Consider the following 26,754-nt stretch of genomic DNA (forward strand, 5'->3'; position numbering starts at 1 on the left):
CAATTCTAGGATGTATTAACAGAAGCATACAGTCTAGATCACGTGAAGTCATTATTTCCCTCTACTCCTCTTTGGTCAGACCTCATCTGGAATATTGTGTCCAGTTTTGGGCACCACATTTTAAAAAAGACATCAACAAACTGGAGCAAGTTCAGAAAAGAGCGACCAGAATGGTGACCGGTCTGCAAACCCTGTCTTATGAGGAAAGGTTGCAGGATTTGGGAATGTTTAGTTTGCAAAAGAGAAGACTGAGAGGAGACTTAATAGCTGTCTACAAATATCTAATGGGCTGTCACATTGTAGAAGGATCAACTTTATTCTCATTTGCACAAGGAAAGACTAGAAGCAATGGGATGAAACTGAATGGGAAGAGACACAGATTAGATATTAGAAAAAACTTTTTGACAGAGTGATCAATGAGTGGAACAGGCTGCCACGAGAAGTGGTGAGTTCTCCTTCAATGGAAGTCTTCAAACAGAGGCTGGACAGACATCTGACTGGGATGATTTAGCGAATCCTGCTTTGAGCAGGGGGTTGGACCAGATGGCCCAGGAGGTCCCTTCCAACTCTATGATTCTATGAATCATGTGGGAATAGTGGATGAGGGCAGGTATATCTCGCCCAGATTCCTTTCCTATGTGGCCTAGTCTGGTCAGTATCGCACCTGCTTGCTAATGAATAATGGGAGGTGGATATAAAAGGATGCCATGTGGTTGTGTGAGCGTCTCAGCCTGGGAACACAGAGAGCCTGTCTGTGTGAGAGACACACGTGAGTGAAAGCAGTGCCCACTGCAACTGTGGTTTGGCTGGACGGGAGAAGCCCGCCAGTTGGTAGTTAGGTTGTCCATTGTTTAGTTAGTGCCGGACAGGCAAGGATTTGTTTTATGTTTTATTTCCTTTTTGCATTGCTTTCACCTTTTAATAAACCTGACCCAGTGTCAGTTATACCCGAATCCCAGCTCTGCGCCTGAGTTTTATGCTGAATGCACGTGACCTTTGACCCCAGCAAAGGCGATCCCGGAGTGTTTTATCACATTGTGGTGGAGAACGCGGGCATCACGTTGCCAGCATGAGCATGGAGGACGTGGTGAAAGCGCTGGTACAGTCCACCGCCGTCCAGCAAGAAGCTAATCGGGTGATGATGGCCCAGCTGAAGGAGTTGGTGGACATGACAGTTACTGATCGTTCGCTTCTCCAGCAGGTGGCGCAGCGCTTGGCAAGCTTACCCGAGCTTAACCTGGAAGCCGAGTCGAGAGTGATTCACGTGAGTGGGTACTGGCAGAAGATGACGACCGAAGATGACGTCGAGGCATACCTGACCACGTTTGAACGGACGGCGGTGCAAGAAAAATGGCCGAAGGCACGATGGGCCGGCCTGATTGCCCCGTTTCTTTCCGGTGAGGCCCAAAAGGCATATTATGACTTAGAGCCTGAAGCCGCGCAGGACTTTGACAAACTGAAAGCCGAGATCTTGGCCCGGCTGGGAGTGACGACCGCTGTCCGTGCACAGAGAGTGCATCAATGGACTTATCAGCCGGATAACCACCGCGGTCACAGATGTTCGACCTGATCCACGTGACGAAGAAGTGGCTACAACCCGAGGTGTTGACAGTGCCAGAGATAATCCAGAGTCGTCATGGACAAGTACCTGAGAGCTCTACCGCCAGCCCTGAGGAAGTGGGTAAGCCATGGAAATCCTACAACGGCAGATCAACTTGTGGATCTGGTTGAACGTTACTCCGTGGCGGAAGGACTCCGAGACGACGTTACCCCACCTCGTTCTTCATGATCTCCACGTGGAACCGGTAAGACTGTTCCAGGGAGTAGGGGAGATGGAAAAATCCCTAAGACAGTGGGGGAGGAAAACGGGACTGCCCGCACTGCGAAGCCGAGAGTAACGAACTATGGTCTAAGCAAGGGGCCCGTTAGGTGTTTCCGCTGCCAAGAGATGGGACATATTGCTGCGAACTGTCCGGTCACTACTGAACCCATGCAGTGCGACGTCACAGACTCTAAAAACCACATGTCTATGGTTGCACGGGTAGTGAGTGTGAATGCCGGTCAAAAGGATGTGGAAAAACACTTGTGTGATTTAACTGTTGATGGCAAAAAAGTGGTGGCATTGTTAGACTCGGGAAGTGTGGTGACTCTGGTGAAGGCCAGTCTGGTGTTAGCCCCGACTGGACCATCAGACAAATTTTCTGTAACGTGTGTGCATTGTGCATGGAGACACCTGTTCGTACCTCACCACGGTCATATGCATTACTACTTCCTATGGGTCTGTGCAACATAAAGTGGGACTCGTCCCGGCGTTATTGCATGATGTGATCCTGGGCCGGGATTTTCCCCACTTCTGGCAATTGTGGGAGAATCAGTTGATACCCCAGGGTAACAGTGTACATGATTCTTCTCCCAGGGCGCGTGAGGGTTCAGAACCCCTGGAAGAGGTCTCCCCGGAAGACTCGGGGGAAGAGTCTGCTGGAAATGACCTGCAGTTCCCGTTTTCAGTCATGGCGGGTGATACGGAGGAGACCGGGGAAGAGGAGAAGGCCGACAGCCGTCCACCTCCCCGTTTGACGGATTTAGAAGTTCAGAAAGATGACTTCCAAAGCGAGCAAATAAAGGATCCTACCCTTTCTCAGGCTAGGACAAATGTAAAAGTGATAAACGGGGTACCCGTAGAACCTGGCTCTAGGTTGGCATATCCTTACATGGTTCTAGAGAATGATTTACTCTATCAGATAGAGAAAAAGGGGGAAGACACGGTGCCACTATTAGTCGTGCCAAAACCCTACCGGCAGCAGGTGCTGGACCTGGCCCACGGACATGTGATGGGAGGTCACCTGGGAGTCCAGAAAACCACCGAAATGATATTACACTCTTTTGTTTGGCCAGGCATGCATCACGATATTCGTGTATATTGTGAGTCTTGTCCTGACTGCCAAGCCTCTGCACCTAAGCCCCGGTTCTGTAGCCCTTTGGTACCCCTACCTATTATTGAAGTCCTGTTTGAGAGGATTGGGATGGATTTAGTTGGGCCCCTTCCACGGTCTGCACGTGGACACCAACATATCCTGGTCATCTTGGATTATGCCACTCGTTACCCGGAGGCCATCCCTTTGCGTAACACGGCCACCAAGACGATTGTCAAGGAACTGGTGCATGTGTTTAGTCGGGTCGGTATACCAAAACAGATACTCACAGACCAGGGGACCCCCTTTATGCCCAGGGTAATGAAGGAGCTCTGCCGATTGTTACAAATCGAACCATTACGCACATCCGTGTATCACCCTCAAACAGACGGGTTGGTCAAACGGTTCAATAAAACTCTGAAGCAGATGCTGAGAAAGGTGATAGACAAGGATGGGAAGAACTGGGACTATTTACTTCCCTATTTGCTTTTTGCCATCAGGGAAGTACCCCAGTCTTCCACGGGATTCTCACCTTTCGAGTTATTGTACGCCCGACGTCCTCGCGGACTGTTAGACGTTGCAAAAGAAACCTGGGAGGGTCAGGTCACTCTGTTTAAAACGGTGATAGATCACGTCACACAAATGCAGGACCGTATTGCGGCTGTTATGCCTTTCGTCAAAGAACACATGATGCAGGCTCAAGGAGCCCAAAAAAGAATCTATGATAGGGGCGCCAAGATCTGTACGTTTGCACCCGGAGATAGGGTGTTGATCCTGGTCCCCACGGTGGACAGTAAGTTCCTGGCAAAGTGGCAGGGCCCCTTTGAGATTAAGGAAAGAGTTTGGGACGTAAACTACAAAGTATACCAGGCAGGTAAACGGAAACCTGAACAGATTTATCATGTAAATCTGATAAAACCCTGGAAAGATCGGTCTGCCTTGTCAGCGGAGCTGGCCCGTCCCATCTGCTCGCATTCCGTACCGGAGGTACGGGTTGCAGAGACTCTCTCGGAGCGGCAAAAGACTGAGGTCAGGCAGTTTCTACTTCACAACCAAAAGTTTTTCTCAGAAAAACCCGGGCAGACTACGCTAATGAAACATGACATCGTAACGGAACCTGGTGTCACAGTTCACGTAAAGCCCTACCGAATCCCGGAAGCGCGCCGTGAAGCCGTTTCCCGAGAAGTGAAGGCAATGTTAGAGATAGGTGTCATTGAGGAATCGCACAGTGCTTGGTCCAGCCCGATTGTGCTAATTCCTAAACCGGACGGCACCATCCGGTTCTGCAATGACTTCAGGAAACTGAATGCGGTCTCAAAATTTGATGCCTACCCTATGCCCCGGGTCGACGAGTTAATAGATCGGTTAGGAAAAGCCCGGTATATTACGACCCTAGACCTAACAAAGGGGTATTGGCAGATCCCTCTGGCGGAGGCTGCCAGAGAAAAGACGGCATTTGCTACCCCAGAAGGTCTATTTCAGTATGTGTATATGCCGTTTGGACTGCACAGAGCACCGGCGACCTTCCAGAGACTGATGGATCGAGTCCTGAGGCCACATAGGCAGTACGCTTCGGCCTATTTGGACGACATTGTCATTTACAGCTTGGACTGGGAGACTCATCTCCAGAAAGTACAAGCTGTGATTGACGACCTGTGGGAGGCAGGTCTAACCGCGATCCCCAAAAAATGTCACATCGGGCTAGAAGAAGCCCGGTATTTGGGGTATGTAATTGGGAGGGGTGTTGTTAAACCCCAGGTTGATAAGATTCAGGCGGTTCAGGACTGGCCACAACCTGTCAACAAGAAGCAGGTGCAAGCCTTCCTGGGGATCGCCGGCTATTATCGCCGGTTCATACCCAATTTTGCAGCCATCGCTATCCCCCTGACGGATCTTACAAAAGGGAAAGACTCCGTCATGATTAAATGGAGTTTAGCGGCTGAAGAAGCCTTCCATAGCCTAAAACGGGCACTTTGCTCTCAGCCCGTACTGGTGACTCCGGACTTCTGCAGCGAGTTTGTGGTACAAACGGATGCCTCTGATACCGGAATCATAGAATCGTAGAGTTGGAAGGGACCTCCTGGGCCATCTGGTCCAACCCCCTGCTCAAAGCAGGATTCGCTAAATCATCCCAGTCAGATGTCTGTCCAGCCTCTGTTTGAAGACTTCCATTGAAGGAGAACTCACCACTTCTCGTGGCAGCCTGTTCCACTCATTGATCACTCTAACTGTCAAAAAGTTTTTTCTAATATCTAATCTGTGTCTCCTCCCATTCAGTTTCATCCCATTGCTTCTAGTCTTTCCTTGTGCAAATGAGAATAAAGTTGATCCTTCTACAATGTGACAGCCCTTTAGATATTTGTAGACCGCTATTAAGTCTCCTCTCAGTCTTCTCTTTTGCAAACTAAACATTCCCAAATCCTGCAACCTTTCCTCATAAGACAGGGTTTGCAGACCAGTCACTATTCTGGTCGCTCTTTTCTGAACTTGCTCCAGTTTGTTGATGTATTTTTTAAAATGTGGTGCCCAAAACTGGACACAATATTCCAGATGAGGTCTGACCAAAGAGGAGTAGAGGGAAATAATGACTTCACGTGATCTAGACTGTATGCTTCTGTTAATACATCCTAGAATTGCATTTGCCTTTTTTGCTGCTGCATCACACTGTTGACTCATATTCAGTCTGTGATCTATTAGTATACCCAAGTCTTTTTCACATGTGCTGTCACTTAGCCCTATTCCTCCCATTCTATATATGCTTTTTTCATTTTTATTGCCCAGATGTAGTACTTTGCATTTCTCCCTGTTAAAAACCATTCTGTTAGTTGCTGCCTACTTCTCCAGTTTATTTAAATCTTTTTGAATCCTCTCTCTCTCTTCTCTAGTATTAGCTATCCCTCCTAGCTTTGTGTCATCAGCAAATTTAATCAGTTTACCCTCAATTCCTTCATCTAAATCGTTGATAAAGATGTTGAACAATACAGGGCCCAGGACAGAGCCCTGTGGTACCCCACTTGAGACATTCTTCCAACTGGATGTGCAGCCATTTACGACCACTCTTTGGGTCCGATCACTAAGCCAGTTATGAATCCACCTAACAGTTGCCTTGTCCATTCCATACTTAGTCATTTTTTCAATAAGGATTGTATGAGAGACTTTGTCAAATGCTTTGCTGAAGTCAAGATATACTATATCTACAGCATTTCCTTGATCCACCCAATCAGTGATACCGTCATAGAAGGAAATTAAGTTAGTCTGACATGACTTATTAGTTACAAACCCATGCTGACTCTGTTTAATCACTTCATTCTTATCCAGGTATTGACATACATGTTGTTTAATAATTTGTTCAAAGATCTTTCCTGGTATAGAAGTCAGACTCACCGGCCTATAGTTGCCTGGGTCCACCTTCTTCCCCTTTTTGAAGATAGGAACAACATTTGCTCTTCTCCAGTCTTCTGGCACTTCTCCTGTTCTCCAAGAATTTTCAAAGATTATGGAGAGGGGTTCAAAAATTTCTTCTGCTATCTCCTTCAGTACTCTGGGGTGTAATTCATCTGGACCTGGAGACTTGAATTCATTTAGGTTAGCTAAGTGTTTCCTCACTATCTTTCTGTTTATAGATATCCTGGATTCTTCTATTCCCTTAATAGGACAGTAAATAACAGTTGATGTTACATTTCCTTTCTGAGAGAAAACAGATGCAAAATAGGAATTTAAAAGTTCAGCCTTCTCAACATCCTGTCTTACCATTTCATCATTTTCATCCTGTAAAAATCCTATAGCATCTTTGACTTTTCTTTTACTTTTGACATATCCCCAAAATCCTTTATTATTGCTTTTGACATCTCTTGCAAGCCTCAATTCATTTTCAGCTTTAGCTAATCTGATTTGTGCTCTGCAGGTTCTGCAGACAGCATTATATTCTTCTTTAGATATGCCTCCCTCTTTCCATTTTATAAACATTTTTTTCTTCCTTTTTAGCAGGTGCTTAAGTTCTGTGTTCATCCATCCTGGTTTCCTTAAATGCTTCCTATTCTTCCCTCTTTTCGGAATTGTTAACAACTGTGCTTTGAGAATTTCATTTTTCAAGATTTCCCATCCTTCCTGGACATTTTTGTCTTTAAGGATATCCAGCCATTGGATCCCTCCAATTCTCTTTCTGAATCCCTTAAAATCTGCCTTTCTGAAATCTAACCTTGACGTCTGAGTCTTCACAGGTCTTCCGCCTCTAGTTATCCAAAATTCTAAAATAGCATGGTCGCTACCTCCTAGGGTCCCAGCCACTTTTACCTCCTCAACCATTTCCTCCCTGTTTATAAGGATTAGATCCAAGGTAGCAGTTCCCCTTGTTTTCTCCCCTACCTTTTGGAAGATAAAGTTGTCAGCAAGAGAGGATAAGAATTTCCTTGACCTGTTAGTTTTGGATGAGAGAGATTCCCAACAAGTGTCTGGATAGTTGAAATCTCCCATGACAACTATGTCATATTTTTTGGAGAACTTGGCCATTTGATGCATAAAGAGTTCATCCATATCTTCAGCTTGCACAGGCGGCCTGTAGTAAATGCCTACAAGGGTGTCCTTTCCATTGTTCTGTCCTTGTATTCTTACCCAAACAGTTTCCACAGAACTCCCAGTCTCTGAAGCTTCAATCTCTGTGCAGATATACGCGTTTCTAACATACAATGCGACACCTCCTCCTCGTTTATCAAGTCTGTTTCTTGCAAATAAGTTGTATCCTTCTAGTCTTGTATTCCAATCATGTGTATTGTCCCACCAAGTTTCAGTGATTCCAATTACATCATATTTCTTTTCCTGTGTTAGTAGTTCCAATTCTCCTTGTTTGTTGCCCATGCTTTGTGCATTAGTATAGATCGGGGCCGTACTCTCACAAGTATCTCAGCAGGAAGCTGAATAAACACGAGCAAAGGTATGCAGTCGTAGAAAGAGTGCCTCGCCATTAAGTGGGCACTAGAGGCCCTCAAATATTACCTGGTGGGCCGAAAGTTCAGGCTGATCACTGACCATGCCCCTCTCAAGTGGATGCACTTGAACAAGGAACGGAATAGCCGGGTGACCCGGTGGTTCCTTGCCCTGCAGGCCTACACTTTTACGGTGGAGCACCGCCCAGGGGTACAGATGGGGAATGCAGATGCCCTGTCCCGAGTGCACTGTTTGGCAGGTGTCATTGCTCAACCGGAGTGGTCTGAGCAGAGGGGGGGGATATGTGAGAATCATGTGGGAATAGTGGATGAGGGCAGGTATATCTCGCCCAGATTCCTTTCCTATGTGGCCTAGTCTGGTCAGTATCGCACCTGCTTGCTAATGAATAATGGGAGGTGGATATAAAAGGATGCCATGTGGTTGTGTGAGTGTCTCAGCCTGGGAACACAGAGAGCCTGTCTGTGTGAGAGACACGTGAGTGAAAGCAGTGCCCACTGCAACTGTGGTTTGGCTGGACGGGAGAAGCCCGCCAGTTGGTAGTTAGGTTGTCCATTGTTTAGTGCCGGACAGACAAGGATTTGTTTAATGTTTTATTTCCTTTTTGCATTGCTTTCACCTTTAATAAACCTGACCCAGTGTCAGTTATACCCGAATCCCAGCTCTGCGCCTGAGTTTTATGCTGAACGTACGTGTCCTTTGACCCCAGCAAAGGCGATCCCGGAGTGTTTTATCACAATATAAATATATATATATATAACACTATGTAATAAACTATAAGTGGCAAAAATCAGTTTTCAACAAAAACATACTAAATAACATTTGTGCAGTCTATGAATTTGTTCTAAGAAATAAAATTGCCTCCAGCAGATCCTCCTTCATAGATGACCTCAAATCTGACCTAATAATTTTAAGGCTAGAGAACAACCTCTCTACAGTAACTTGGGTTGGAGGCAAAGCCGTAACCACATGGGCAACATCTCTAACAATTTCCGGGTATAAAGGAATTGCCTCATGTACAGTCAGTTTTGATGAACGGTTGAATTTTTCTATTTCTTTGAGAGCAAGTGAAACATTTTGCTGAAATATGGTCAATCTGCTTGCTATAGGAGACGGAGTGAAATCTTTTTCCTTGCGGCAACGCTTTGCCCGCTCCATGTCATACAAATACTTGTCAAAATCAAACTCCTCATCTGATGAGGATGAAGATATGGCAGCAGTAGCACTGTCAGGACCCGAGTCCTCTTGCGCCTGGCAGTCCTCCTGTAGGCCACACTTCCTAACTGCTACCTCAGTCAGAGCTTCTTTTCCTTTAGTAAGCTGTTGATCATCAAGCAATATACGATGACTTGGGTCCACATAAACAGCTGCCAGAAAAATTTTATTTTCCAATAGCTGTGTCTCTCTCCGTTTCATTGAAGCAGAAATGCCATCTGCGATTAAACAGCAAAATAGCAAGTTCTTCCGCTCCCTCATGAAAATGCCAGGAGTTAAATCCTCAGCTTGTAATTTTTTAGTCACAGTAAATGGGTGATTAAGCAATTCCTTCAATTCAGCCACCTGTGTCCACTGACATTCATTTAGGGTTACCTGAGGGTTCGCCATATCTATAAGAAACGGTTTTAGTTGATCAACAATTGCCCTTTTCCAGCACGTCTCTTCAAGATGGAATCAATTTTAGGGGTTCTGGCGGCAATAACCAATTTCCTCACTTTTCCAATCAAATTTCCAGCTTGTCCCTCTTGCAGACTATCTCTTATTGCCAGCTGCAGCGTGTGAACAACACAGCGCATGTGATGAATAGGAAAGTGTTTTGAAGCAGCTTCAACAAGATCATCTATTTCTACAGTATAATTTTGCTGTTCTTCTGTTGTAATATCTGTTTGTTCCTCAGTTACATGAACAGCATTGTGGCCTTCCATCTCAAACATACTGAATCCTAAATGTTCCTCTAGCTGTTGTTCATTACTCTCATTCATCAGTGTAATTGTACTTACGCTTGAAGCATTGTCCATTACAATAGCAAGAACCTGTTCTTTTTTGAGTTCGTAATCTTTCAGAACTTTTTCCACTAAGGCCTGGAGAAACTGGCTGCTGTGATAAGCTTTATGATCTTTTACTGCCAGCGTGCGTGTGCAGGCATCCATTTTAAGAAACATGAAGCGTCTTTTGAGAGTCTTTTTAAGATCTTCCTTTTGTTTAAGGGCTTCTTCAATCACTAATTTTCTAATACTTTCTCTTTCCAGAGAAACACCAAGTTTGCGGCCATTTCTCCATTAAGAGCTGTAAAAGCTGGTCGTGCAAATAATGTTAATGGTACACCGTCCTTCACAACAAGCTGTATGAGCTGTCTTTTAGCCATATCTGCTGTCATTGTTACAGTAACTTTGTCACTTACAAAATATCTTGTTAATGATGTTTGAGACGCTCTTTCCTCCTCCTTTGCCTGGCAGGAAGTGTTAGTCTGTGTGCTACCCGGTTTTCATTCTTTTTGGTACAGATAAGATATGGAGACAGATATGGATAAATGGATAGATAGAGCAGATTTCTAATCTGCTTTTGCTATTGAAAACATTATCTATGAGCTCAAAAACTTTTCAGGTGATGCGGTTTTTTAAAAATCTGATCGGCTTTTGCAGCTGAAAAACGTATCCACAAAAAACGCAGCAAAAATACTGTGTGTGAATGTAGCCTTAGATCAGGAATAGAACCGCTATTTATAGGGCATTTCATAACTTTCCAAAATTCCTATGAAAAAATATTCAGCACATTCTGCATTGAACTACTGTACCCAACTTTATTATATATTTTAGGAGTCGGTCCATTTTATAACGACTCCGACTCCACCAAAATGAGCTCTGACTCCACAGCCCTGCATCTGATCCTCATAGCTTCCTGACACCATACTGCTGTCATGAGTAACGTCTATTAAGTGGTTGGGTAGTTACATGCTGTGTGGTAGTTCCTTGATATGGAACTCGTTGTTGCAAGGTTGAAACAGAGATGGGCGTCCTTTCTCCAGTGTATTTGTTAGCATGCTTGTCACAGAAGATTGGGCGTGCATGTGTCCCAAGCATACGTTTCCTATTATGACCCATCCTAGGTCTAGCTTTTGGGCATAGGGATCATTGTTGAGTCCATTGATATGACTTCTCACTTTATGAACCTGCATGATATCTCTTCCCAATAGCAGTATTATCTGTGCCTGAGGGTCGAGTTCCGGTATGAGGTGTGCTGTGCGTTTTAAGTGAGCATGATGGATTGCCACATCTGATGTAGGGATTTCAGACCTCTTGTTTGGGATCTGATTACACTCGATGATTGTAGGTAGTGGCAGGCAGAATTGTCCGTCTAAGGACTCAATTTTGTAGTCAGTGGCGTTCCTGCCGGCTGTTGTCACAGTACCTGCACATGTCTTTAATGAGTAAGGAGTGCTTGGTCCTTTAATGTTGAATAGGTCAAAGAATGTTGATCTAGCCAGGGATCGATTACTTTGATCATCCAAGATAGCATACAGTCTCAGTTTTGTCTCTATGGCCCTTTGGGTACACTCTGACGAGGCATATTTTTGAACAAGACCTACTGTCTATTGTCCCTTTACAGACTTCAGTACATTGTGAAGTGATCTCTGGCGTAGCTGCATCAGTGCTCTTTTCCTCCCCGCCATGCTCACTGTCAGCTGTCGTGTTTTGTGCACTCCATGGAGCTGGGCCAGGGTGTAGGGCAGTGTTATGATCTGTGGTACCACATTCTGTGCATTTTGCACTGACCTTACAATCCTTGGCGAGATGAGTGGTGGATGAGCAGCACTTGTAGCAGATACCGTTCTCTTTCAGGAAGCTTCTGCGATCGGCATAGATTTTCCTCTGAAGGCTCTGCATTTCAGGAGAGGATGAGGCTTCTGATGAAGCGGGCACTGCTTGTCTGGTTCTCGTACCTTCGTCTCTGATTGAGAGCAGGCAGCAGACCTGTAATTGGAACTTGGAGAAGAAACATTAGTCTTGTGCACTGCCACAGATGTTCTGCGTGGGTTTGCAGCTGGTGGTGGTGCAGCATATGCGACCGGCCCCCCCGCTGGATATCGCTGATTGTGCTTGAATGTCCTGGGCCATTTTTTCATCGTCCGCGTCCCGCTGGCCAGCGCTCATCGCTGTGTTTGACGTCAACAAGCGACCTCGTTGGCGACGCAGAACTCAGGGATGCAGGCTGGAATCGTTCAGAATAGCTGCTGTGTGACAAGGTACCAACGATCGCTGAGGTCGTTATATGGATTGCCGGATCGCTGCTGCGTCGTTGAAGAGATCTGCCTGTTTGACAGCTTACTAGCGATCATTTAGCGACGCACCAGCGATCCTTACCATGTCGTATCGTTGTCGGGATCGCTGGTGCGTTGCTATGTGAAACGGGACCCTAACATTCTAGGATTTTATCAGATCAGGGCTTTGTGGAGCCATCTTATCACTTTGAGTACTCCTTTCACAAGCCACGTCTCAGGGCAGATCATGTAGTTATTGGGCTGTTCTGTTCATAGGTGCAATCCGCCAACCAGTGGGCTTAAGTGGCTTGCAGAGTGGCTGCCAGTGCTTTGAAGAGGAGCTCTGATTCCTATGTTGAAGCTGGATCATGTAAATTTTCATGGGGCCAGATAGCTACTGGAGCATGGAGGCAGTGCTTGGTTCTGCTGCAACGGGCCACCACCGGCTTCAGGAATTTGCTTTCGTTGGCTGTTGGATCTTTTGCAGGGATGGGTTTGGGGGGGCAATTTGTCCATGGGCCTTACATGGGATTGTTATTTAGGTGGTGAGCTGCAGATTTTATTTCTACCATTTTGCTGTACTTACAATGTTTTTACCGCTATTTCTTGCATTTTTGGGAGAGGAGAAATGACAAAAAGGCATTAGTTATGCTGTTTTGTTTTTCTTTATGATGTTTATTGTATCGGTTAAATGTTATATTTTGATAAGACTTTAACGGACTCTACAATATCTAATGTACATAAAAATTTCATTCTCATCCTTTAAAAAAATTTAATTTGTAAATATACTGAAAATATGACTGATCATTTTTTATTCTTTTTTATTAAAGGGGTTGTCTGTCTGACACTAAATAACTCCTTCTTTCCAGTTTAAGTGTCCATAAAAAAAATTCTTCTGTGTCCCCTGCCAGATCGATGCTGTTACTTTGATTGCAAAGTTTTGCTGATGTGAAATGTTTACAGTATGTTGCTGCTGATTGACTGCAGCAGTTATGGGACATAATGTAACCGTCAGGAGACACAGTGCTGCTCCCAGCTATGACTCTGCCGATTTTTTTTTTTTCTTTTACGGTGGACATTGGCACCGTTGTGGAATTTTCTAGTAATGGAGAACCGCTCTAAGCATTGTTATTAGTATTGCAGTGTAAAGTGAAAAATGTCTGTTTGCTGTATTATGAGCCGGGGCTGGCTGCCCCCTTTATACACTTGATTCCACGTGTAGCTACATGTGTGGTTGCCTCTTGTGCGTGTCTGCAGGAAAACGCCGTCTGTGCACCAGAATGTTATTCATAGCACGCTGCTGTGATACTGTTACTTTCCCTCTGTTTTATATTACTAGAAGGTTTCCATTCAGGACATTGTGGAGTCCTATTTCAGCTTCTTTTATTTCCCAGGATCCACAAGGCACCTTCTGAAGTATGAGACGGAGCGTCAGAGACAGAACCTACCACTGATGGCTACCATTGACCTGCTGAAGAGGTTGTACAACACAAAGCAACCACCGGTTGTCCTTCTCCGAACCTTTGGCCTTCAAGCTACGAATGCACTGCCGCCACTAAAGGTTTGTGGTCTCCTGTGCTGCACTTAATGCCATGTTTGGCCTCACAAACGACACCTAATGTTACTGCTGCCACTAAAGGTTTGTGGTCTCCTGTGCTGCACTCAGTGTTTAGCCTCACAAACAACACCTAATATCACTGCCACCACTAAAAGGTTTGTGGTCTCCGGTGCGGCACTTGGTGTTTGAACTCAGAAACTAAACCAAATGTGACTGTTGCCAATAAAGGTTTGTGGGTCTCTTGTGTGGCAATTGGTGCCGTGTTTGGCTTCACAAACGACACCTAATGTGACTGCCACCACTAAAGGTTTGTGGTCTCCTGTGCGGCACTTAGTGTTCGGCTTCACAAACGACACCTAATGTGAATGTCACCACTAAAGGTTTGTGGTCTCCTGTGCGGCACTTATTGCCTTGTTTGTCCTTAGAAAGAACACCTAATGTGACTGCCACCACCAACGTAGCGTCATGTAGATGAGTGGATCCTTTTGTCAGACTGTGGTTGTGAACATGTCCAGTGTGCCACAAAGCGTTCCCATCAGTGCAGAGCGATGACGTTTCTATGGTCAGACATGTGAAGCCTTTCTATCCGTGGTCCATGTCTAATGAATCCTTTTCACCGTCATTTCCAGGAACAGATCATGGAGTTTGCCAGTAGATGACCGTTCCACGAGCCTCTGAGTCTGATGTACGTAACTAATAGAAAATAAAGCAAATTTTATCACAGAACTATTCTCCTGTCATCTGGGAGTAGAAGAGGTACAGATATTTAAGGAAGCAGCACAATGTGGCTATTGATGACCCGGGGTCTGCAGCTTTTTATTACATCTATGGCTGCTCATATCTACAATCATGGCCAAAGGTTTTCAGGCTAAAGGCATGTTTGCAGGAGAAAAGTCGGTGTTGACAGGAGATCTGAATGTTGGCCAGAAAAACGCTGTGTACAACGTGCGTCTTGCTGCATTTTGTTCCTGATGCGTTTTTCCCATTCATTTGAATAGGTGAAAAACACTGAATGACATGTAGCTGTTTTGAAACCACTGCTAATCTGCAAGGAAATAATAATCAGCATATGCATGAGACAGCAGAAATGTCATTCACATTGCTTGTACAGTAAAATGCTGCCTGTTTTTTTTTTTTGTTTGTTTGTTTAATGGGCAAAAGCAACATGCGATGAAGCCCTAACATCCAATTAACCCACCTCTCTTCTCTTCTGCTTCTGCCTTTTACAAATCCCTTTCATTGGCTCAATAATTCCCCAAGGAACCCTGTTCAAACTACAAACACCGACCTACAAAGCTGTCCATAATCTGTCTCCTCCGTGTATCTCCGAACTAATCTCCCGATATCTTCCAACATGTCATCTCCAGTCCTCCCAAGACCTCCTTCTCTCCTCCACACTCCTGCATTCCTCACCAAATCGTCCCCAAAACTCGAGTGTTCCCCATCATTTGGAATTCTGTGCCGCACCACGTCCGCTTGTCGCCTACACTCAGAAACCTTTCAGAAAGGAAATTGAAAACCATCTCTTCAAAAAAGCTACATCCTGCAATAACCCCACTGCCACTTCACCACCACCGGAGCTGTCGCAACCCACTTATCTATGGTCTACTTCCCCATTATGCTATAGGCTGTAATAGGGCTGCCACCAGGAATTTCGGGGACCCATACTATCAACATTTTTGGGCCTTCTTGAGACTCCACCCCAACTTCGCCTCCACCCCTCAAACTATCCACAGTCCCACCGCCCACTCATAGAAAAACTCCCTTTCTGCATCATGACCTCACCAATCACATATTATCAGTTCCCATCTAACACCAGATCACATGCATATCCAGCCACTCTTGTTTTGGCCAAAAGTTTAATTTTAAGCTGCTACCATGGCAAGGTAGATTCTTTTGGACCGGCCGTACTCTACTCTAACCTATTAAACATTTATTAACCCCTTTCCTACATTAGACGTACTATTCCGTCCATGTGACCTGGGACCTAAGTCCCAAGGACGGAATAGTATGTCATAGTGATCAGGGGCGCCCCCCCGTGGGGAGCGCCGCTGATCGCGGCCGGGTGTCAGCTTCTTATCACAGCTGACACGCGGCACTATGTGTCAGGGGCGGTCACGGACCGCCCCCCGGCACGGCAAACATGATCGCAGTGTACCGGGGGCATAGGAGAGAAGCATGCAGGGAGGGGGCTCCCTCCGTGTTTCCCTGAGACCCCCGGAGCAGCGCGATGTGCTGCGCTGCTCTGTGGGCCTCCTTCCCTGCCGGTCCCCGGATCAAATATGGTGGCGGGGACTTTCAGGGGCCTGCAGGGACACGGCTTCCTCACTGCCTGCAGAGCGCAGGCATGAGGAAGCCTGTGCAGTGCCTGTGTCAGATCGCTGATCTGTAACAGTGATCTGTTATGTGTCAGATCAGCGATCGGTCACATGACAGTGATTTCCCCCCTGGGACAGTGTAATAAAGTTAAAAAAAAAAAAAAAAAGTGTAAAAATAATTTATAAAAAATAGCTAAGGCCGGTTTCACATTAGCGCTTTTTAAGCGCACGCACGGCCGGGGGTAGCTCCGCCCCCGAGCCGGCTCTCTGCCCGGCGTGCCCGCCCCTTGCTTGTAGCGCCGCCTACTAGCGGACAGCGGCGCCTGCGATCGGCGCACCCTATCTTTAGCATAGGGTGCGCAGATCGTGCGCAGGCCGTGCGCTAGTTGCGCTTTGACCTGCGCTGCGCACTTTTGACGGTGCGCCGTGCGCGCCAAAATCAAACTTTTCGGATTTTGGCGCGCACGGCGCACCGTCAAAAGTGCGCAGCGCAGGTCAAAGCGCAACTAGCGCACGGCCTGCGCACAATCTGCGCACCCTATGCTAAAGATAGGGTGCGCCGATCGCAGGCGCCGCTGTCCGCTAGTAGGCGGCGCTACAAGCAAGGGGCGGGCACGCCGGGCAGAGAGCCTGCTCGGGGGCGGAGCTACCCCCGGCCGTGCGTGCGCTGAAAAAGCGCTAATGTGAAACCGGCCTAAATAAGTTTAAAAAAAAAAATATTCCCTAATAAATTCATTTTTTGAAAATAAAAAAAAGTCCGTAACGACCCGCCCTATAAAACTGTCCCACTAGTTAACCCCTTTATTGAACCCCTTTAAAAAATAAAAAACGAAGCAAAAAAATAATGCTTTATCATCATACCGCCGAACAAAAAAAATAAAAAAGTTATAGCTCGCAGAATAAAGCGATGCAAAAATAATTATTTTTTATATAAAATTGTTTTCATTGCATAAAAGCGCCAAAACATAAAAAAAGACATAAATGAGGTATCGCTGTAACCGTACTGACCCGAAGAATAAAACCGTCTTATCAATTTTACCACACGCGGAATGGTGTAAACGCACCCCCCAAAAGAAATTCATGAAATGCTGGTTTTTGTTCATTCTGCGTTCCAAAAATCGGAATAAAAAGCGATCAAAAAATGTCACGTGTCCGAAAATGGTACCAATAAAAACGTCAACTCGTCCCGCAAAAAATAAGACCTCACGTGACTCGGTGGGTCAAAATATGGAAAAATTATAGCTCTCAAAATGTGGTGATGAATAAACTATTTTTACAATAAAAAGCGTCTTTTAGCGTGTGACAGCTGCCAAACATGAAAACCGCCATAAATAGTAAATCAAACCCCCCTTTATCACCCCCTTAGTTAGGGAAAAATAATAAAATTAAAAAAAGTATTTATTTCCATTTTTCCTGTTAGGGCTAGGGTTAGGGCTGAGATTAGGGTTAGGGGTGTGTTGGGGTTAGGGTTGGAGTTAGAATTGGGGGGGGTTCACTGTTTTGGTACATCAGGGGCTTTCCAAACGCGACATGGCGTCCGATCTCAATTCAGCCAAAAAAGTAAAATGGGGCTGCTTCCCTTCCAAGCTCTGCCATGCACCCTAGTAGTGGTTTACCCCCACATATGGGGTATCAGCGTACTCAAAAAAAACAAAAAAAAAAACTATAAAAGTACACATTTGGTATCGCCACGTCCGTAACGACCCGCCCTATAAAACTGTCCCACTAGTTAACCCCATTATTGAACCCCTTAAAAAATAAAAAACGAAGCAAAAAATAATGCTTTATCATCAAATGGCGCTGCTTACCTTCCGAGCTCTGCCATGCGCCCAAATAGTGGTTTGCGCCCACATATCAGCGTACTCAGGACAAATTGCACAATAACTTTTGGGGTTCTGTTACCCTTGGGAAAATAAAAATTGGGGGTGAAAAGATCATTTTTGTAGAAAAAAATATGATTTTTTTTTAATTGTACGGCTGTACGTTATAAACTTTTGTGAAGCCCTTGGGGGGTCAAAGTGCTCACCACATATCTAGATAAGTTCCTTGGGGGTCTAGTTTCCAAAATGGGGTCACTTGTGGGGGGTTTCCACTGTTTAGGCACATCAGGAGCTCTCCAAACGTGACATGGCATCCAATCTGAATTCCAACCAATTTTGCAGTGAAAAAGTCAAACGGCGCTCCTTCCCTTCCGAGCTCTGCCATGCGCCCAAATAGTGGTTCCCCCCCACATATCAGGTATCAGCGTACTCAGGACAAATTGCACAATAACTTTTCCAGTCTAATTTCTCCTTTTACCCTTGGTAAAATAAAAAAATTGAACCTGAAGTAATTTTTTTTTGTAAAATAAAGTTAAATGTTCATTTTTTTTTTTTATTTTTTTTTAAACATTCAAAAAATTCCTGAAGGGTCAATAAACTTCTCGAATCTGGTTTTGAGCATCTTAGGGGTGCAGTTTTTAGAATGGTGTCACTTTTGGGTATTTTCTATCATATAGACCCCTCAAAGTGACTTCAAATGTGATGTGGTCCGTAAAAATAAAATGGTGGTGTAAAAATGAGAAATCGCTGGTCAACTTTTAACCCTTATAACTTCCTAACAAAAAAAATTTTGGTTTCAAAATTGTGCTGATGTAAAGTAAACATGTGGGAAATGTTACTTAGGCTGGTTTCACATTTGCGTTTTTTTGCGCTGGAAAAAAACGCATACGTGCGCATGCGTTTTTTCCCCTATATTTAACATGGGTGCGCATACCTGCGTGCTGGTAAGCGCACGTATGCGATTTTCATGCGCTGCGTTTTTTTGGGGTGTGCGTTTGTATTTTCCAGACGCAGCATGTTGCATTTTTTGGCCCTGCAAAAAAGCGCATGCGCACATATGCGCACGTTTTGCGCTAAAAATTGCCATTATAGCCTATGGATGCGCATACGTGCGCACTGGCATGCTCATGTATGCGTTTTTTTGCACATGCGTTTGTTTTTTTTTAACCATGGAATTTAGGGGTTTGGGTTAGAGTTAGGGTTAGTTAAGGGGGTTTAGGGTTAGGGTCAGGGTCAGGGTTAGGGTTGGGGTTAGGGTCAGGGTTAGGGTTAAGTATGGTTTGGTTAAGGGTTAGGGTCAGGGTTAGGGTTAAGTATGGTTTGGTTAAGGGTTAGGGTCAGGGTTAGGGTTAGTTAGGGTTTAGGGTTTGGGTTAGGGTTAAGTATGGTTTGGTTAAGGGTTAGGGTCAGGGTTAGGGTCAGGGTTAGGATTAGGGTCAGGGTTAGGGTTAGGGTTAGGGTCAGGGTTAGGGTTAGGGTTAGTTAGGGTTTAGGGTTTGGGTTAGGGTTAAGTATGGTTTGGTTAAGGGTTAGGGTCAGGGTTAGGGTCAGGGTTAGGGTTAGGGTCAGGGTTAGGGTTAGTAAAGTCATGGTTAGGGTTAGGGTCAGGGTTAGTAAAGTCATGGTTTGGGTTAGTGTGAGGGGCCACCTAATGTTGGAAAAAAACGCAAACGCGGTAAAAACGCATACAAACGCATAAAAACGCTGCGTTTTTTTTCATGCATGCTCATAAAAATGCTTGAAAAAAACGCAGCAGTTGTATGCTTTTGTATGCGTTTTTTCAATGCGTTTTTTTGCGGGAAAAACGCGCTGCAAAAAAAAGCAAGTGTGAAACTAGCCTTATTAAGGTTTTTTGTGTGCCATATCGCTGTGATTTAAGAGCATAAAAATTCAAAGTTGGAAAATTGCGAAATTTTCAAAATTTTCGCCAAATTTGTTTTTTCACAAATAAACGCAAGTTATATGAATGAAATTTTACCACTAACATGAAGTACAATATGTCGCGAGAAAACAGTGTCAGAATCACCGGGATCCATGGAAGCGTTCCAGAGTTATTACCTCATAAAGGGACAGTGGTCAGAATTGTAAAAATTGGCCTGGGCATTAACATGCAAACCACCCTTGGGAGTAAAGGGGTTAAAATATCCTGTACTCTTTTTAGGTATATTTTTATTTGTTTCTTTAACCCCCGGAGGCATTTTTGTGTTTGCTTTTTTTTTGCTCCCCTTTTTCCCAAAGACATAACTTTTTTATTTTTCGGTCAGTATGTCCATATGAGGGCTTGTTTTTTGCGGGGCAAGTTGTACTTTTGAAAGACACCATTGGTTTTAACATATCGTGTACTGGAAAACGGGAAAATAATTCCAAGTGCAACCCCACAGTTTTTTTTGTTTTTTTTTACCGTGTTCACTAAATGCTAACACTGACCTGCCATTATGATTCTCCAGGTCATTAGGAGTTCACAGTCACCAAACATGTCTAGGTTCTTTTTTATCTAAGTGATGAAAAAAAAATTCCAGAGTGTGTTAAAAAAAAAAAACTCTGCGCCATTTTCCGATACCCATAGTGTCTCCATTTATCGTGATCTCGGGTTGGGTGAGGGCTTACTTTTTGCACGCAAAGCTGCCATTTGTGGAAGCCAAAAAAAACTTAATTCTGGCGTTTTGACTTTTTTCTCGCTACGCCGTTTAACAGTCAGGTTAATTTTTTTTTATATTGATAAGTCGGGTGATTCTGAACGCGGCGATACCAAATATGTGTGTTTGATTTTTTTTTTTCTATTTTGAATGGGGCAAAAGGGGAGGTTTGAGTTGAACTTTTATATTTTTATTTTTTTCAGATTTTAAAAACATTTTTTTTACTTTTGACATGCTTTAATAGTCTCCATGGGAGACTAGAAGCTGCCATAATCCGATCGCCGCTGCTACATACAGGCGATGATCAGATCGCCTGTATGTAGCAGAATTGCTCATTTGCTATGAGCACCGACCACCTGCTGGAGACCTCTGGATGTCATGCCAACCCATTGGTGACCCGGGATCACGTGGCAGGGTCACTGATGGGCGAGATTGACAGCGGCATTTAAAGGGTTAACAGCCGCGGGTGGACTGCGATTCCACCCGCAGCTGTTAGAGGTATATGTCAGCTGTTCAAAACAGCTGACGTGCCGGAAAAGATGTGGGCTCAGCACCGGAGCCTACATCAAAGGGAGGGAGTCCGACATTGGCGTACTATTACGCCCGATGTTGGAATGGGGTTAAGGGAATATGTCGCATACATTTTTTAAAATGAACAATAATACCACATACAAGGGACGAATTCCGTCACACCATGACCAAACCACATATTACCATCACACAGTGATCGAATAATACCACATACAAGGAACAAATACGGCCACACCATTACCAGACCACATATTACCACCACCACATAGTGAATGAATAATACCACATACAAGGGACAAATACAGCTGCACCATGACCGGACCATATATTACTACCACATAGTGACCGAATACTACAATACTGATCATTAATTAAAAAAATCCCCACAATATTAATATTACCATAAGTACCTTTATACACAGGAGTTCTGTACATAGTATACAGTGTATAGTGTCAGTGTGCAGGTAATACAGGGATCACCAGTGACATTATACACAGGAGCTCTGTATATAGTGTCAGTGTACAGGTAATACAGGGATCACCAGTGACATTATACACAGGAGCTCTGTACACAGTGTACAGTATATAGTGTCAGGGTACAGGTAACACACTGACTTACCAGTGACGTCTCTAGTTGAAGTCTTTCATCTTCATCCAGCAGAGTCTGCCATCACTTTTTCCAGCCAGAACTCATCTCTGCAGAAAATAGCACAGTTATCTAGAGCACATTCCCCAATTTTTTCCCAATTTCTACACTACACCAGCTAAAGAAAAAAAGACTGTGTCACCCTGGACAGTAACAGGACCTCCCCCACTGAAAACAGTGTCCTCAGAAATAAAATATATTACAGAAGTAGTAATATCCCTTAATCATTCCCTACAGTAATAATGTCCCACATCTTGCTCCCATATGTACTCCATTCCGGCCCCATGTCTCCCCGTACCGCCCCTATCTCTCTCCGTACTGCCTCCATGGTGTGGATTTACAAAAAAAATCGTATGGCAGTGACGATATACACCGGCAACGTTCATGCTGACGTCAGCTGCCAGCCTGTGGTTGTCTTTTAACTGTTGCCGTGAGGGAAGCCTTCCCGCACGGCAACATAGATTTTAACTTTAGTTCAGTCACTGAATAGGCAGAAACCTCTCGCTGGGGCCCGGTGAGCTGAAGAGAGGGGGCTTGGTCCCTCTGCTCAGCGGGTCACATACGCCAGTAAGGCCAGTAATGCCCTGATGGTGGTCCTGCAACCCAGCTTATGGTTAGGCTTTCCTTTCTGTACTAGCCTGTCACTGTTAGTTTGTTCATTGTAATTCGCATCTAACCCCTTATGTAGAGCAGCTGGGAATCAATTGTGTTTCAAAAATAAAGAATAATAATACAAATATTGGTTTTCACAAAGTTTGCTTCTTCATGGTTTTTAGATCTCTTAATAAGTTTCTATGGTTACTGAAATGAAAATGAAAAGACTAGAAGCAATGGGATGAAACTGAATGGGAGGAGACACAGATTAGATATTAGAAAAAACTTTTTGTCAGAGTGATCAATGAGTGGAACAGGCTGCCACAAGAAGTGGTGAGTTCTCCTTCAATGGAAGTTTTCAAACAGAGGCTGGACAGACATCTGACTGGGATGATTTAGCGAATCCTGCTTTGAGCAGGGGGTTGGACCAGTTGGCCCAGGAGGTCCCTTCCAACTCTACGATTCTATGAAATGCAATTATCAGCATTTCATAAGTTTTAGGCCATGTTCACACTAGGTGTTTTTGCTGTGTTTTTTTTCTGTAGCAAAACCTGCACTCTTGGCAGAAAAGAAGCAGCGTCAAAAACTCAAAGTTCATTTTTCATGATCCCAACGTTAAGCTTTGCTTCACCTGCAGAAGCATGAACACGGGTCTCCAAAGCAAGACATATGTTCATGAAAAAATACACGTACAAATGTAATAGCTAAGGGAGGTGAATTGGTCTGGAATAATTTATCTACAGTTGTGTTTGCAATCATTTTCAGGAAGAAACTGAGTATTATCTGACAAAATTGCAGGGGTGTCAATACTTTTGGCCACAACTGTAAGACCGTGGAGGGGATTGAGTTTGTAGGACATTGTTTAACTTTCAGACTTTGGTCTGCCATTGAGATGCTCAGGCATTATGCGTTCTCATACCATGGTCAGCCACATGCATTGTTCAATCTCACACCTTGGTTAGCTAATGTTTAACTTGTACACATCTCTAATTTAATTATACTGTACTAATCTCAACTGCCATCTCAGGTGACCAAGACAAGATGATATACCTGGAAAAATCACAAAAATAAATGGATTTCATATACTTGCTTTTTTTCATTACCCATTGCTGAAAGAAGTGCCATGCTCTATGTCTAAAAAAACCTGAAAAGCACAACATACTGATAGCAAAAAGAAAAACAATGTGTGTGCATGAGATTTCTGAAGGAGTGTGGAGAATAAGAGGCAGAAGTGCGGGAATAAGGGGCAGCACTGGGAATATTGTGGCGTCACAGATACTTCATGGATTTGTCAATGAAATGTAACTATGTACAGAATGTTTATAATTGTTCGTCAGTAACTATAAATACAGCGACTAAAAGAGCGAAAAACAGTTGAAGCATTAAAATATGGAAAAACCAACATTTGTGTCAGCTGAACACTTTCCCATGATTGTAGTCAAGTGGGGGCTGCAGTTTTTGGGGATGTATATGAGGTGCTGTGAATGCAATGGTCTGCCTCATCTAGACCAGCTAGGCTTCTTCTGACCCAAAATGAACAGCCTCATAGAGTCTTTGTGGACCACACAGTGTATACTTGGACTGCCGATGTCAGACTGGGGAGACCAGCAGCTAAGTACATATAAGATATAGAACAAGGGGCAGGAATTATTTTTAATAATTCCTGTAGATGATGTTACTATTTAGTGCACCATCTACAGTCTCTGTTGTATCTCTACCAGCACCATTGTACAGGATAGAGCCTTGAGAAGCATCTAGTAGAGAAGGGTTTAAAGGATATGGACACCTATTAGGGCATGTTTTCATTTCAACTTATTTGCATGTATTTTCGCCAAAAAAATTCAAACAAAATCGGTGAAATTTTTGTATTGATGCCTAATCACAAAAATTGTATTTTTCACTTAACCTCTACACGACCTTTGACGTATCCATATGTCCAGATTGGTAAGTATGGATTCGTCATAGCGATTTTTCTCACACAGGAGCTGTGCACGTGCGATCGCCGCCAGTTAATCAGCTGATTTCACAGCTGACACCAGCGAGATTGGTGTGTGTGACGGGGATCAGCGACCGGCCCCCCTGCCGGTTATCGCTGATCGTCCTGGGCCATTTTTCGATCGCTGGTCTCCCGCTGGCCAGCGCGTATCGCTGCGTGTGGTAGCAAGAGATCAGCGACACTGGTGTTTCCATGTAAATCTCTGAAATATGTGATTCAGATGGAACCCCCGGCAGAAGATTCCCTATAATGAGGCAGATTGAGGCACTGTGGACGTCGGCTGACCTGTGATCTGGCGGTGTCCATCTTTAGGCGCACATAAAAGCGTGGTCTGCCACAATTTTGTGCAACTCTGAAAAGGACAGCGCTGAACAGAGGCCAGACGTAGTCCAGAGTAACTGCTGCTTCATTGTAGTGACTGGATCCCTTGGCGATTTCATCTGAATTACATCACTTGGAGATTTAGATGGAAACCCCAAAGTAAGTGCTCATCATAGAGCACAAGATAAATGTGATTCCAAATGTTATGTAAAATTTTCCCAATAAAAGCTTCAACTCCGTTCGCAAAAAAGCAAATCCCCACTCAGGCCCATCACCTGTCAATCAAAATATAGGGGGCTTCCACATTACTGGTAGGACAAAGGCTCTGGAAAAGCGAAATGACTCATCACCCCTTAAAAAGAAATTCAGCAAATTCTGCGCTCCCAAGTCCAAATGCTCGTCTCCCTTCTGAACCCCAATGTGCCTAAATCACCTTTAACATCCACATGTTTGGCATTTCTGTAGCAATGAAAGCCCACCTAATTTACGGGTGCTTGTCTCCAGAAGTATGAGCTGGGTACCACCGCATACTGGTCACTGCAATGTACTGGGGACCACAGCGTACTTGTGACTAAAAGGTACTGGTTACTACAATGTATTGGTCGCTACAAGGTCCTGGGGACGTGACTACAGCAGTTTGCAATTTTTCACTCCGCAACATCCACTGCTGCTTGTTTCTTTAAAACAACCATGGAGTCAAAATCATTACTGCAACTGTAGATAACTTCCCAAAGCGGTATAATTTCTAAAATGGGGTTACTTGAGGGGGATTTTGCTCTACTAGCTCTTAGGAGCTCAGTATATAGAGTCCGCAAACTATTCTAGGAAAATCTGCACTCCAGGAAGAAAATGACACACTCAGGCTGGCACATTCCTCTTCTTTCACTAGTCATCCAGGCTGAAACACAGCTCTCTTCTTTCCCTAGTCCTCCAGGCTGGCAAACTTCCTTTGTTAGTCTTCCAGGCTGGCAAACGGAAAGTATTCAGACCCCTTTAAATTTTTCACTCTTTGTTTCATTGCAGCCATTTGGTAAATTCAAAAAAGTTCATTTTTTCTCATTACTGTACACTCTGCACCCCATCTTGACAGAAAAAAAACAAATGTAGGCATTTTTGCAAATTTATTAAAAAAAAGAAAAAACGAAATATCACATGGTCATAAGTATTCAGACTCTTTTCTCAGACACTCATATTTAAGTCACATGCTGTCCATTTCCTTGTGATTCTCCTTGAGATGGTTCTACTCCTTCATTGAAGACCAGCTGTGTTTAATTTAAACCGATAGGACTTGATTTGGAAAGGCACACACCTGTCTACATAAGACCTCACAGTTCACAGTGCATGTCAGACCAAATGAGAATCATGAGGTCAAAGGAACTGGACAAGGAGCTCAGAGACAGAATTGTGGCAAGGCACAGATCTGGCCAAGGTTACAAAAGAATTTCTGCAGTACTCAAGGTTCCTAAGAGCACAATGGCCTCCATAATCCTTAAATGGAAGAAGTTTGGTACCACCAGAAGTCTTCCTATATCTGGCCGTCCAGTCAAAGTGAGCAGTCGTGGGAGAAGAGCCTTTATGAGAGCGGGAACGAAGAACCCCGAGATCACTGTGGCTGAGCTCCACTGATACAGTAGGGAGATGGGAGAAAGTTCCACAAAGTCAACTATCACTGCAGCCCTCCACCAGTCGGGCCTTTATGGCAGAGTGGCCCGACGGAAGCCTCTCCTCAGTGCAAGACATATGAAAGCCCACAAAGAGTTTGCTAAAAAAACAGATGAAGGACTCCCAGACTGAGAAATAAGATTCTCTGGTCTGATGAGATGCAAAGATAGATCTTTTTGATGATAATTCTTAGCTGTATGTGTGCAGAAAACCAGGCAATGCTCATCACCTGCCCAATACAATCACAGTGAAACATGGTGGTGGCAGCATCATGCTATGCGGGTGTTTTTCAGCTGCAGGGACAGGACGACTGGTTGCCATTGAAGGAAATATGAATGCGGCCCAGTGCAGAGATATCCTGGATGAAAACCTCTTCCAGAGTTCTCTGGACCTCAGACTTGGCCAAAGGTTCACCTTCCAACAAGACAATGACCCTAAGCACACAGCTAAAATAACAAAGGAGTGGCTTCAGAACAACTCTGTGACCATTCTTCACTGGCCCAGCCAGAGCCCTGACCTAAACCCAATTGAGCATCTCTGGAGACACCTGAAAATGGCTGTCCA

The 26,754-nt window shown here is 44.5% G+C and overlaps 1 protein-coding gene across 7 annotated transcripts in view; it reads left to right on the forward strand.

The window, feature by feature from the left end:
* The window catches only part of COQ6 (coenzyme Q6, monooxygenase), a 102,819-nt gene that overhangs the window by 65,911 nt on the left and 10,154 nt on the right, over positions 1-26,754 (forward strand). For 4 of the 7 annotated variants that reach the window (XM_073586733.1, XM_073586723.1, XM_073586737.1 and 1 more), the window contains exons 12-13: positions 13,503-13,669; positions 14,296-14,392. In XM_073586733.1, coding sequence (XP_073442834.1) covers positions 13,503-13,669; positions 14,296-14,325 — 197 coding nt within the window. In that variant the 3' untranslated portion in view covers positions 14,326-14,392. Of the gene's footprint in view, positions 1-13,502; positions 13,670-14,091; positions 14,393-26,754 lie in introns of those variants that run through there. The other 3 variants (XM_073586709.1, XM_073586712.1, XM_073586718.1) reach the window with 3 other exon arrangements.

This window comes from Dendrobates tinctorius, unplaced genomic scaffold (genome assembly GCF_039654945.1).
Source record: "Dendrobates tinctorius isolate UK_male_01 unplaced genomic scaffold, ASM3965494v1 ptg000010l, whole genome shotgun sequence".
Classification (NCBI taxonomy): domain Eukaryota; kingdom Metazoa; phylum Chordata; class Amphibia; order Anura; family Dendrobatidae; genus Dendrobates; species Dendrobates tinctorius.